At 46.1% G+C, this 12,700-nt stretch overlaps 1 protein-coding gene across 4 annotated transcripts in view; it reads left to right on the forward strand.

Moving 5' to 3' along the window:
* Positions 1-12,700, forward strand: part of ATP11B (ATPase phospholipid transporting 11B (putative)) — a 358,393-nt gene that overhangs the window by 60,739 nt on the left and 284,954 nt on the right. For all 4 annotated transcript variants that reach the window (XM_082249614.1, XM_082249613.1, XM_082249612.1 and 1 more), the window contains exon 2: positions 4,791-4,907. In XM_082249614.1, coding sequence (XP_082105740.1) covers positions 4,791-4,907 — 117 coding nt within the window. The remainder of the gene's footprint in view (positions 1-4,790; positions 4,908-12,700) is intronic.

Here is a 12,700-nt window from a genome sequence, read left to right on the forward strand (position 1 = left end):
GCTTCAGACAGAGATTGCAAACAGCAATGCTGTGGTCTACTACACATGTGTTGAAAAAAGCCCACACCAATTAACTTTTGGATGTCAACAGGGAGTTAGCAGCGCCCCGCACCTGTGGAGCTCTGTGGCGTGATGCAATAGGGTGGCTGCCCTTAAGGCAGACCCTGGAGCACATCCTGCCTCGGAGTTGTGCCGCCTCCTCCTCACTTTCCTCCTCTATTCTCTCATGCACCCAAGTACAGTCAGTGACCTCGTCATCCCCTCCCTCCTCGTCACTAGAGCAAACTTGGCAGTATGCTGCAGCTGTGGGAACATGACTGCTAGTTTCTTGTCTGTCATTTTTACCCCCTCTCTCTAGGCTCACATTATTCCTTACCTCAACCTGGGAAACAACATGGGAGCATTTAAATTGCTGTGCATTCTCCAGCATCATGTAACTGACACTATGACCAAATAAATCGGATGACTCCTCCATGCATGATGGAGAGGCTACAGAATGAGTAGCTGTAGACAAGCCTGTGGAACAGGCCATAAATGTCTGTGGCCATTTCTGGCAGTCGTACAATGCCAGTGTTTGGCTATCGGACATTTAATGGGCATTCAACCTACCCACCAACCGCCTCATTTGTGACATGCCCACCTAGTGGAACTCATTGGCAATGCTGCAGCGGCTGCACATGCAACAGAGGGCAATCAATGAGTCCCTTTGTGAATATGGCACAGGGGAGCTTGGCTTCTTTTTGCCACACCAGTGGCTGATGATAAAGGATACATGCACTGTCCTGGCACCATTTGAGGAGGTCACAAGGATGGTGAGCCGGGATGATGCATGCATCAGTGACCCTATCCCTCTAGTCTTCATGCTGGGGGCACACACTTTGTGGAATCATGGACAGGGCACTTGAGGCAGAACAGCGGGAGGAAGAGGAAGCCTTCTTTTCATCACAAGGCCCTCTTTATGCAGATGTCATTCCTGCGGGGCGACAAAACACACAGGAGCAAGAGGAGGAGGAGGGTGGCAGCATGGATGTAGAGGATAACATACAGCAGTCTTCAAGGGATAGTTGGCATTCCCCAGAAACCCCAGGAGTTATACGTGCCTGGGGAGAGGTTGCTCCTGACAATGTCATCCTTGACTCAGAATCTTGTGCCTCCTCAAGCTTACGCTGCCTGGGCTCCCTGATTCTGCAAAGCCTGCGAAAGGACGAGAGGATTCGTGGCATCAAGAAGAGGGGTTGTTACTGGTTGGCAACCCTTCTTGATCCATGTTACAAGGGTAAAGTTGCAGAGCCCACCCTACGCCATTTTTTAAAAATTTTTATCTGTATTGCGGGGAGCCAACAATACATTACAGCGGCGAGCAAGTTTAAATTACTTTTTTTTTTTTTCTTTAGAAATGTCAGTATCGCTGCAGCAGGCTACATACATCATACAGATGCGCTACTTTACAGGCACATTAAGGGGACCCCGCCCCAGGCATAATCTTTTAAAGGAATTTTTCATTTTTATTTCACTTTAAGCATCATTAAAATCACTGCTCCTTTAAAAACGATATTTAAAAAAAAAAAAAAAGTTTTGCATTGGTACATGTTCCCCAGGTCAGTACCCGGACCCCCATACACTTTTTTTGGGCAATAACTTGCATTTAAGCCTTTAAAATTAGGACTTTTGATTTTTGACATTCGAGTCCCATAGGCTTCAACAGAGTTTGATTATTCAAATGAACTTTTCCTCCATTTGCGGTGTTCTGATGCGAACCGAGCAGGGGGGTGTTCGGCTTATCACTAGTCCCAAATAACAAGTCTAATTACTACATGCAGAATGTAAGTGCAATTGTAAACTATTTTAATAAAGAGATTAAGCAATTTTACACTATTGGAGTGTCTCTCTCCCTATATTCCCTGTTCCGTGGCAATTGATGCAGCTGGCCTGGAGACAAGTGGGGGAGTTTGGGACCTTTGGACGGCATTTCCCACTGAGGGTTACTATTAGTTTGACCTCTCTAGCGATAGAAGACCAACATGATCTGGTAAGTGCCCCTGTTAAGTAAGGTGGTGGGCGTCACTGAAGGAGCTTTTACAGTTTTCGATGTCGAAATCACGAATAAATATTTTTTTTAAGAATTTCTACACTACTACTTTTTCATGTGGAATTTTTACATTTTACTTGCTATTTATATTTTATCACAATGTTTGTACTGTTTGATCAATGTTTATTGAGGTTTGTTCACTTAATTTTTAACAAATGCGGCTTTTTTTTTTTTTTTAAGTTAATTGTTTTTGCTAGTACGCCTGTTATTCTGCATAACTTTTTATATGTGGAGTCCCTTGACTGAAGAGTTTAAATCCTCCTCTTTGCCAATTTTGCTTTTGAGGGTGCAGGCCTAGGGCTTTCAGCTTTGTACTCATTCCATATTCTGCCAATCACCAATATGGTATACTTTTAAAAATCACGATAGAACACCTAATATCTATGTGTTTTTGTTCTGGGTTGATGATTTACTAGTAGTTAAGGAAAAATAAGGATCAAAGTTTTTTGGAGTCAGCATTTTCAAAACACTTTTGGTTATGGCAGTGGGCAACTCCTCCTGGCAGGTTCCCATTTAATACCACAGTGATTCTTCCTCTGGATTCAAATAAATAGTTTCTGATTTAAGTACTGTAGTACACAGTAGAGCAAGCTAGTCTGGTCATGATGCACACTTGTGTGTTTTTGAGTTGCTTTATAATGTTAGTAATTGCTGAGGTTTCCTCATAGTCTGTGTTTTTCCCATAGTTACTGTAGAGTGAAATAAGAGGTCAGTCCTTCTCCCTTGCTGAGGCTGGAGAGCAATGCATGGAATATAACAAGGAGAGCGTAGAGATTATCCACAAAACGTTAGGCTGACCATACATTATACAATTATTTTACAATTTTCCTTTAGATTTACCAAAGCCAAATATTATAAGGACATACCTAAACACTTTCAATTTGTATGTGATCAGGCAGGCCCTTGCACTACATATTTGATGGTAAATCTAAAAGAAATTGAATAAGAAAATGTTATGTTTGGCCAGCTTTATTATTAATGTGTCTATTATTGTCTGGTGAGTGAGCACCTTTATGGGGAAGAGACACTAAAGTGTGTGGTTTTTTTTCGGAAGGAAACTTTCACAGATTATATTACATCAACACAGTTGTGTGAACTTTGGATCTTTGATAATAATTCACTTTGTTTATGAAGTTGTGTGGCTACACAGAGGCACTGTTGCACTTAAATATTTTTCTTGCACAGAATTATACAGTATATTTATTGTTCATGCTGGTGAACAGAAGTATATAGGGTGCTAAACTACATGTATTTTGACTTAAAGTGATTAAGGATTTCCTAAATAACAAACATGTTATACTTGCTCTGTGCAATGTAATTGCAAAGAGCAGACCCAAAACAGCTCTTGTCATTTCCCTCACCTGCACTCAAGACTCCTCTCTGTGCCACCATAAAAAGCGGCTTCCTATGGTGGCACACCTGTGGGTTTGATCCCGAGCTGCACTGCCTGTTTCCATTGACTTAAAGAGGTTGTAAACCGAGAAAAAAAAATTTTCTCTTCTTTACATCCTGAAAGAGAAACCCATAATGAGCTAGTATGCATCGCATAGTAGCTCATTATGAAATACTTACCTTAGAACGAGCCCCCGCCGTGCCGTCCGCTTACCTGTATGACGGGCGACATGTATAGTCGCCCGTCTTCCGGGATCGCGGCATCCGGCCATCTGATTGGCCGGAGCCGCGGTGACGTCACTCCCGCGCACGCGCGCGGGAGCCGACGGTCACGGCACGGGGCTCTGAAGGAACGGCACGATCTGCCGTTCCTTCAGAGCGCATGCGCCAGTGACGTCACTGGCTGCATTAAAGGTAAATATCTCCTAAACGGTGCATGTTTAGGAGATATTTACAGTACCTATAGGTAAGCCTTAATATAGGCTTACCTATAGGTACAACTTCCTGAGGAGGGTTTACTTCCTCTTTAAACAGCTCGGCCCTGCCCCCACTTCCTTGTTGCAGGATTTATCTGAGAGCAGAGGGTGCCAGTGGTTCCTGCCGCATCAGCAAAGCATGTGAGAGCAGGGAGAGAAGACAGTGCCACTGCAGACGGGCACAGTGAAGACTCAGGTAAGTGTGAGGGGTCGATACTGATATCTAAACATTTTTTACCTCAATGCAGGGAATGCATTAAGATAACTAATGTTTATGCTTTAGAACCACTTTAATTTATTTCTAATCTATATATGGATTAAGATCTGTGTGAATTCAGAACTTTGTGTTTTTTTTTTTTTTTTTTGTTCTATTTACACATTGCAGTCTAAGAACTATTAGGTGTAAATTTAAAGGGTTATTGATATGGTTTGCACTTTATTGGGTATCTGCACTTTAAGACCCATTTAATAGTAAGGGCCTTTTTACACCAAGGACTCTGAGGTAGTGTTGCTGCACTCTTCTTTCTTATAATCCTCCTCTGGATTGCTAAATGATAATGGTAGAGCCAAGGATTAAAGCAAAATGGTGACAAAGATTCTGGGTACATAAACATGTAGTTTTTTTTTTTTTTTTCATTTATATAGGGCTCTAGTTTAGGGTGTTGTATTGTTTAATTTGCTCTTTAACCAATGTGTGAAATATAGTTGTGCACATAAATTGTAATTTACAAGTACAACTCAGACAGTGTTTTACTTATTACTTCCATTTTAAAGCTGATACTGTTCATCATGTCCGTTTATACATCTAAAAATTGTATTTTCTATTCTATAAGGGATGTGACCCTCCGAATCACAGTGAAACACGGACGGTATATGTTGCAAACCGGTTCCCTCAACATGGCCATTATGTTCCCCAGAAATTTGCAGACAACAGAATTATATCATCCAAGGTAGGTACCGGGTTAATTTCCAATAACTTGTTGTAGATCAGTTACTTATTTAATGGAATGAAATGAATATACTTCCTGACCAGTGTTTGTCTCGCGCTGTGAAAGCTGTCTCGATAGTAAGTATTTGTGAGGATTATGTCCTAAGACTGAAGACTTAGTAAAAATCTAGATAGCTTAGATAGATGAGTGATGAGTCATTAGTGTGTTAAGGTTCAGTCCTGTAAATAACCATAATCTGTGGACTATTTTTACGTCTCCTAGTTCCGTACCTTCAATTTATTTTGAATCCGTATAGGAACTGCAGAGATATCAAGTTTGCTTAATTTATATACTTGTTCTTTTAGTAGACACTATAAGTCTGATGACAGTTGAAGAAATGCAATTGTTTACAGATAGACAATACAAAGTTTTGGGGTTTTTTTTGTAATGAAAATTTAATTTTTCTACTTGCAAATAAGCCCTAAGGCTCCATGTACACGGGACGTTGTTAAAAGTCCCTTTGAATGCTGGAATTTTTAGGACGTTTGAAACGTCCGTTCGGTCGCGTTTGTACCCGCGTTTAGCGGGCGTTTAGCGGCGTTTGCGTTTAGAAGCGTTCTTAGAGGTCAAAAAAATTATTCCCCTTTAAAATGGAAAGACACGAACGCTAAACGCGGGTCATCACGTTTGGACGCGTTCAGACGCGCTCGGACGCGTTTGTGCGTTTGAAACGCCGGGAAACACACGTTCGAACGCAAATAATTGCGTTCTAAAAACAGTCCCTGAACGCAACTGCCTGCAAATGACTGTAAACGACCTGGTGTACATGGACAGATAAGATAAAATGTAGATGGGTTCAGGGGCTTCTGAAAAAAACGCCCAACTGCTCCTAAACGGCCATTTCCAGCGTCCCGTGTACATGGAGCCTTAAAGTGAAACTAAAGTCTGTTTTTTTTTTTTTTTTCCCCTTTACATACATAGTAGTTAAGGTTGAATAAAGACAACAGTCCATCCAGTTCAACCTGTGTGTGTGTATGTGTCAGTGACCATATTCATTTCCCATATCCTTAAATATGGTGTTCTTTGAGATGCATGTCCAAGAGTCTTATTAAAGTATTGATACTCCGCGCTGATACCACCGATTGTGGTATCCACATTCTCACCCCCCTGACAGTGAAAACCCCCCTGAAAGTGAAAACCCCCCTACGCAGCTTAAGGTTAAACCGCTTCTCCTCTAATCTCGTTGTGTGGCCACGTGTTCTTGGACTAAATCATTTTTTTTCCTATGCTGGGATCGCCATTGAGGTATTTGTAAATCGCTAGCATGTCCCCTCTCTTTTCTCCAGGGAGAATAAGTTAAGCACTTGTAATCGCTCCTCGTAATTAAGGTCTTCCAATCCCCTAATTAGTTTAGTTGCCCTTCTTTGGACTCTCCCCAGTTCCAGCACGTCCCTTCTGATGATTGGTGACCAGAACTGGACAGAATACTCCAGATGTGGCTGGGCCAATGTTTTATACTAATTTAAAAGTAACCAGAATGTCATACTTGCCTCCTCTGTGCAGTTGGTTTTGCATATTGCAGCCTAGATCCTCCTATTCTCTAGTCCCTCATTGGGGCTCCTGGCCCCTCCCTCTTGTTGAGTGCCCCCACAACAAACCGCTTGCCATGGGGGCACCTGAGCTGCAGCTCGGTGTGCTCATTCAGACACGAGCCACAGTTTTGCCTTGCTCCTCCTCTCTCCTCATTGGTTAACTGACTTTGACAGCAGCGGGAGCCAATGGCGCTGCTGCTGTCTCTCAGCCAATCAGGACGGCCGAGGTACTAATGCACATCACTGGATCGAGGTGGGGCTCAGGTAAATATTTGGGGAGCTGGAGGCTGCATAGAATAGCATAGCCTTTACAACTACTTTAATTTAAGACTCTAGGCTAATTGAATGTGCTTTATTATGTATAGAATGTTAAGTTGTCATAATTTCCTATTCTCTAAAACATATGTAAATCAGGACATCCACTAATTTCAGGCTTTATTCTAAGTGTTAATGGAGAATCTCAGAGTATATTTAACAATTCTGTCACCACCCCAAGCTTAGCCTGCTGCTCTGTAGCTCCTTTGTAGTCCTAACACTGGGTAACTCTGTATTAGATGGCATTGGAGCTTACTCAGTTTGGGTATGGCGATGGGCTGCTTGTATCTTAGCACTGCATCCATGAGGCAGGTCTCGTGTTTCCCTATACCCAGGAGCACTGGCTTTAAAAGAGCACCGTAGGGCGTGGAAGGCATCAGCTGATGAGTATTTTTTACCCGGAGAACCTGTGACTTTGCCCATTACTCTTTTAGGTTCCATCACACTAGTGCAGGGGTCCATAAGCCGTCGATCCTGCTCGAGTGCTCAGCCACGAGGAGCTGACAGGTGGATTGTGACCACGGCTCTGCCTCCTCCCCCAGTCTCCGTCAAGCTTTACATTTTGTTTACTGCAGAGAGGTGAATGGAGACCACATAGTGCTGGGTGGAGGGGAGGATCGGGAGCTACTCAGTAATTGGTTGGCGGTTCAACCAATTACCAGCTTATGAAATCTTGACTCCGGCAGCTCCTGCTCTCGTCTTCCATCCATCACTGTCGTCTCCTGATCTCCACTCTGCTGTACACATGCTGACAGGTAGGAAGTGCTACTACACAGTGCTGCGTATATGGAGGGATGATGATGTGGAGGGGACAGAGGAGACACTCTTGGGGGGGGGGGGGGACGCAGAGGACACTGCTTTGGGGGATGGGGAGGAATAGGACACTGCTTTCAGGCTGTAGAGGACACTTGGGGGGGGTGCACAGAGCATACTGCTATTAGGGGAGGAAGGGGACACTATGGTGAGGGGAGGGGGTTGATGTGAAGGGGGCAGCGGACACTGCATTGGGGGGTACAGGACACTACTGTGATAAAAAGCGGCATTGGACACTGCGTTTGGGGGCACAGAACACTACGTATTTTTTTTTTTTTGGGAGCTTGATAGTGTGCTGTTTTTTTTTTTTATTCTTTTTAGAAAGGTCGCCACCTAGTACCTCCTGGGGATCTTTGCATATCTTCATGTTGTCCAGGTAGATCTCAACCTCCTGAAAGGTTGCTTACCCCTGCACTAGTGCGACTTGTTATGTGACTTTGGACACAATAGCATGACAAGTTGCAGCCTATTGATTTCAATGGCACAGATTCTGATCTATGCGACTTTGAAAAGATTCCTGCACTGCTCTTGATGTGACTTGCGTGCCAGAGTGTAAAGTTGCATCAAAGTCCCACTCCAAAGTTTCACTGGAAATTGTGAGATTTAGTGTGAACAGAGCCTTAGTCTGATAAAAGGAGAAAAAAAAAAAATCACCAGTCATGTTTAATTTACAGCAATAGTTTCCCATGATTGATCTTACAAGACTGGCTGCGTTCACCTGTCATGTGACCACTGTCAGCAGTTGCTGCTCATCAAAGTTGTCGCATTGTGTGCTGGCTAGCCAATCTCGCTAATCGGTAATTTCCCGTCCACTCAGGACGCGCAGTGTGACTCTCGCATGCACAGCGCGCTCCCGGCTGTGAAGCCACAAGCTGTCACAGCCGGGTTCCCACATTAGAGCTACCGACGCCGCGGGGAGAAGAGGGAAAGAACAGACTCCCGACACCTTTTGTAGCTTCTGACTTTTAATAAATGCTAAAACGGGTGGAACTCCGCTTTAAGTACAAAAGAAGACAGGTGATGACGAGGAGATTTTGTTAAATGAAAGAATTCCATAGCACAGTGAGATTGACAAACAAGAGGAAGCATTTGCAAACACTAAAACATTATGTGGTATATATTCGTAGATTTATGCTCCTAAATTACCAACATTTCCACTCCGTATAAGATTGCCACTCATGCAGTGTATGAAACTGAACTCAATTGGTTGCGGTACTAGTAGGAAACATGTTGTTCCTCTCTTAGCAATACCCAAAAAATAGTGCACTTTCTAATACCTGGTGGTGCTTAGGTGCTCCCATGTCTACAGCCCTATAGCTGTTTATCTGTGAGATCTAGGGTATTGCTTTCTCTGGCTTCTGGTCTCACAAGATTTGGAGTGAGATTTGTTGATGTCAATATGGTCTTTCTTTTTCTTACAGAGCTGGAGGCTCTGATATAAGTAAAGCAAAGCTCTGTCTGCCCTGACTGCTCGTCCCTGGATTATGCATACTGTTTGCAGTGGAGTTTAACCACTTCTATACCTGGCCAATTCTGGCACTCTGCTCCTACATGTAAACATCATTTTGTGTTTGCTAGAAAATTACTCCGAACCCCAAACATTATATATGTCTTTTTTTAGCAGAGACCTTGGGGAATAAAATGGCGGTCATTGCAACTTTTTATGCCACATGGTATTTGCGCAGCCATTTTGTTAAACACTTTTTTTTTTTTGGGGGGAAAAAAACTTTCATAAATTTAAAACAAAAAAAAAAACACTACAGTTAGCCAATTTTTTTTGTATAATGTGAAAGATGATGTTACGCAGAGTAAATGGATACCTAACATGTCACGCTTTAAAATTGCGCACGCTGGTGGAATGGCGTCAAACTTCGTTACTTAAAAATCTCCATAGGCAACATTTTAAAATGTTTCAAAGGTTACCAGTTTAGAGTTAGAGAGGATCTTGGGCTAGAATTGGTGCTCTTACTCTAATGTTCGCGTCGATACCTCACGTGTGGATTGAACGCAGTTTACATATGTGGGTGCGACGTACGTATGTGTTCACTTCTGCGTGCGGGGACAGGGGCACTTTAAATTTAATTTTTACACTTTCCCTTTCATTTTTTTTATTTTATTCGTATTTCATGGAATGTAAACATTCCTTGTAATAGGAATAGTGCATGACAGGTCCTCTTTATGGAGAGATCTGGGGATCAATAAGACCTCAGATCTCTCCTACAGACTGGAAAGCCTGAAATAATAAAAAAAAAACAATCTGGGCTATCTAGCCGAGATCACGGCAGTATATACCATGGCCGGGCGTGACATCTTAATGTCTCACCCGAGCCGCCGAGAGTCCTAGAGACTGTCGGGGACCATCTGGTCCACGGTTTTCTCTATGGTGTACTTCCACCGCCGGCTGATTCCTGGGAGGGAGAGGGCCGTCTCCTCCTGCCCGCCTGTAAGATCAATCAAGCAGCTCAACAGCCGCTAGGATTGTTCTTATGGTGAAAAGAATTGCCGGCTAAAAAAAAATATCTGAATGATGCCTGCAGCTGCAAAGCCCGGGATGTCATATGACATCCAGCGGTATGGAAGTGGTTAAAGAAAAACATTTAGAACTTAGAAAAAGAGGACCACAAAAAATCATCATGGCCAGGGCTCAAAATTTCAAGTGCTGAGCCACTAGTCAGGCCTTAAGAGTTTCTTGCCCCCAGTTGCCACACCCAACCCTTACCCTGCCCCCGATACCGCCCCTAAACCCGTCCTTGCAAACTATCTCGTTACTCCTCTCACTGTTAAATTTCTTTATGCAGAACTTAAGTTCCAAAAATAAATATGAACAACAACCTTAACAATATTAACGTAAGCCTACAAGGAAAAGAAGTGCATTACATAGACATGGCACAAGAGATGGTCAGACGCTGCGAACATGGTCAGAGACTGCGGACATGGCACATAGGGCGGTCCAGTGGCGGCCGGTGCATAGGGGGCGCCAGGGCGCCGCCCCCCCTGAATAAAGGAAAAAAAAAAAAAAGATTGCAAAACGAGCAATAAAGTTTGAAAAAAAAAATTGCGTTCGCCGCCGCCGGCCGATGTGGAGGGGGTGGGGGGGGTGGGGTTACCACCCAGAAGAGGCGCCGATTGGCTGCCTTCTGGGGGGCGTGGGGGCGTAACCTGGGCGCAAGGCAGATTCCTTGGAAACCCCCACTTCGTGGATTCCTGGCTGTGATTGGTCCAGCCTGGACCAATCACAGCATCCAGGACATCCGACGCTGACCCCGCTGACGTCACTCGCAGCAGTGGACCGGACCGCGGACGATGGAGTCGGGTGGACACCGGACGGGAGTGACGGCGGCACCGGAGAGGAGACCAGACCACCAGCATCTGATCCAGACGACCGGACCGGTCACCTCACCAGGCCGCAGCTCGAGGAGCGGAGGTCATCTGCTGGAAGAAGACATCACCACCGGTAAGTGAGTCCTCGTGGTCCTCCTGTCCTGTCAGTCCTCCATGACCATCCATCCAGCCTTTCCACCGCCATCCCCCTCTGCTCTGCCTCATCCCATGAGTCATGGGATGAGGCAGAGCAGAGGGGGATGGCGGTGGAAAGGCTGGATGGATGGTCATCATGGGCCATGACCATCCATCCAGCCTTTCCACCGCCATCCCCCTCTGCTCTGCCTCATCCCATGACCATCCATCCATCCAGCCTTTCCACCGCCGTCCCCCTCTGCTCTGCCTCATCCCATGACCATCCATCCATCCAGCCTTTCCACCGCCATCCCCCTCTGCTCTGCCTCATCCCATGACCATCCATCCATCCAGCCTTTTCACCGCCACCCCCCTCTGCTCTGCCTCATCCCATGACCATCCATCCATCCAGCCTTTCCACCGCCATCCCCCTCTGCTCTGCCTCATCCCATGACCATCCATCCATCCAGCCTTTCCACCGCCGTCCCCCTCTGCTCTGCCTCATCCCATGACCATCCATCCATCCTTTCCACCACCATCCCCCTCTGCTCTGCCTCATCCCATGACTATCCATCCAGCCTTTCCACCGCCGTCCCCCTCTGCTCTGCCTCATCCCATGACCATCCATCCATCCAGCCTTTCCACCGCCATCCCCCTCTGCTCTGCCTCATCCCATGACCATCCATCCATCCAGCCTTTCCACTGCCATCCCCCTCTGCTCTGCCTCATCCCATGATCATCCAACCATCCAGCCTTTCCACCGCCATCCCCCTCTGTTCTGCCTCATCCCATGACCATCCATCCATCCAGCCTTTCCACCGCCATCCCCCTCTGCTCTGCCTCATCCCATGACCATCCATCCAGCCTTTCCACTGCCATCCCCCTCTGCTCTGCCTCATCCCATGACCATCCATCCATCCAGCCTTTCCACCGCCATCCCCCTCTGCTCTGCCTCATCCCATGATCCTCCATCCATCCAGCCTTTCCACTGCCATCCCCCTCTGCTCTGCCTCATCCCATGATCATCCAACCATCCAGCCTTTCCACCGCCACCCCCCTCTGTTCTGCCTCATCCCATGACCATCCATCCATCAAGCCTTTCCACCGCCATCCCCCTCTGCTCTGCCTCATCCCATGATCATCCAACCATCCAGCCTTTCCACTGCCATCCCCCTCTGCTCTGCCTCATCCCATGACCATCCCTCCCACTGCCATCCCTCTCTGCCTCATGCCCTCATCCCTCCCACCGCCATCCCTTTGCCTGATCCCATCTCTCCCACCACTATCCCTCTGCCTGATCCCATCTCTCCCACCACCATCCCTCTGCCTGATCCCATCTCTCCCACCGCCATCCCTCTGCCTGATCCCATCTCTCTCACCTCCATCCCTCTGCCTGATCTCATCCCGCCCACCGCCTGATCCAATCTCTCCCACCTCCATCCCTCTGCCTGATCTCATCCCGCCCACCGCCTGATCCAATCTCTCCCACCTCCATCCCTCTGCCTGATCCCATCTCTCCCACCTCCATCCCTCTGCCTGATCCCATCTCTCCCACCTCCATCCCTCTGCCTGATCCCATCTCTCCCACCACCATCCCTCTGCCTGATCCCATCTCTCCCGCTGCCATACCTCTGCAGG

The sequence above is a fragment of the Pelophylax lessonae genome, assembly GCF_965119305.1.
Source record: "Pelophylax lessonae genome assembly, chromosome: 3".
Taxonomy (NCBI): domain Eukaryota; kingdom Metazoa; phylum Chordata; class Amphibia; order Anura; family Ranidae; genus Pelophylax; species Pelophylax lessonae.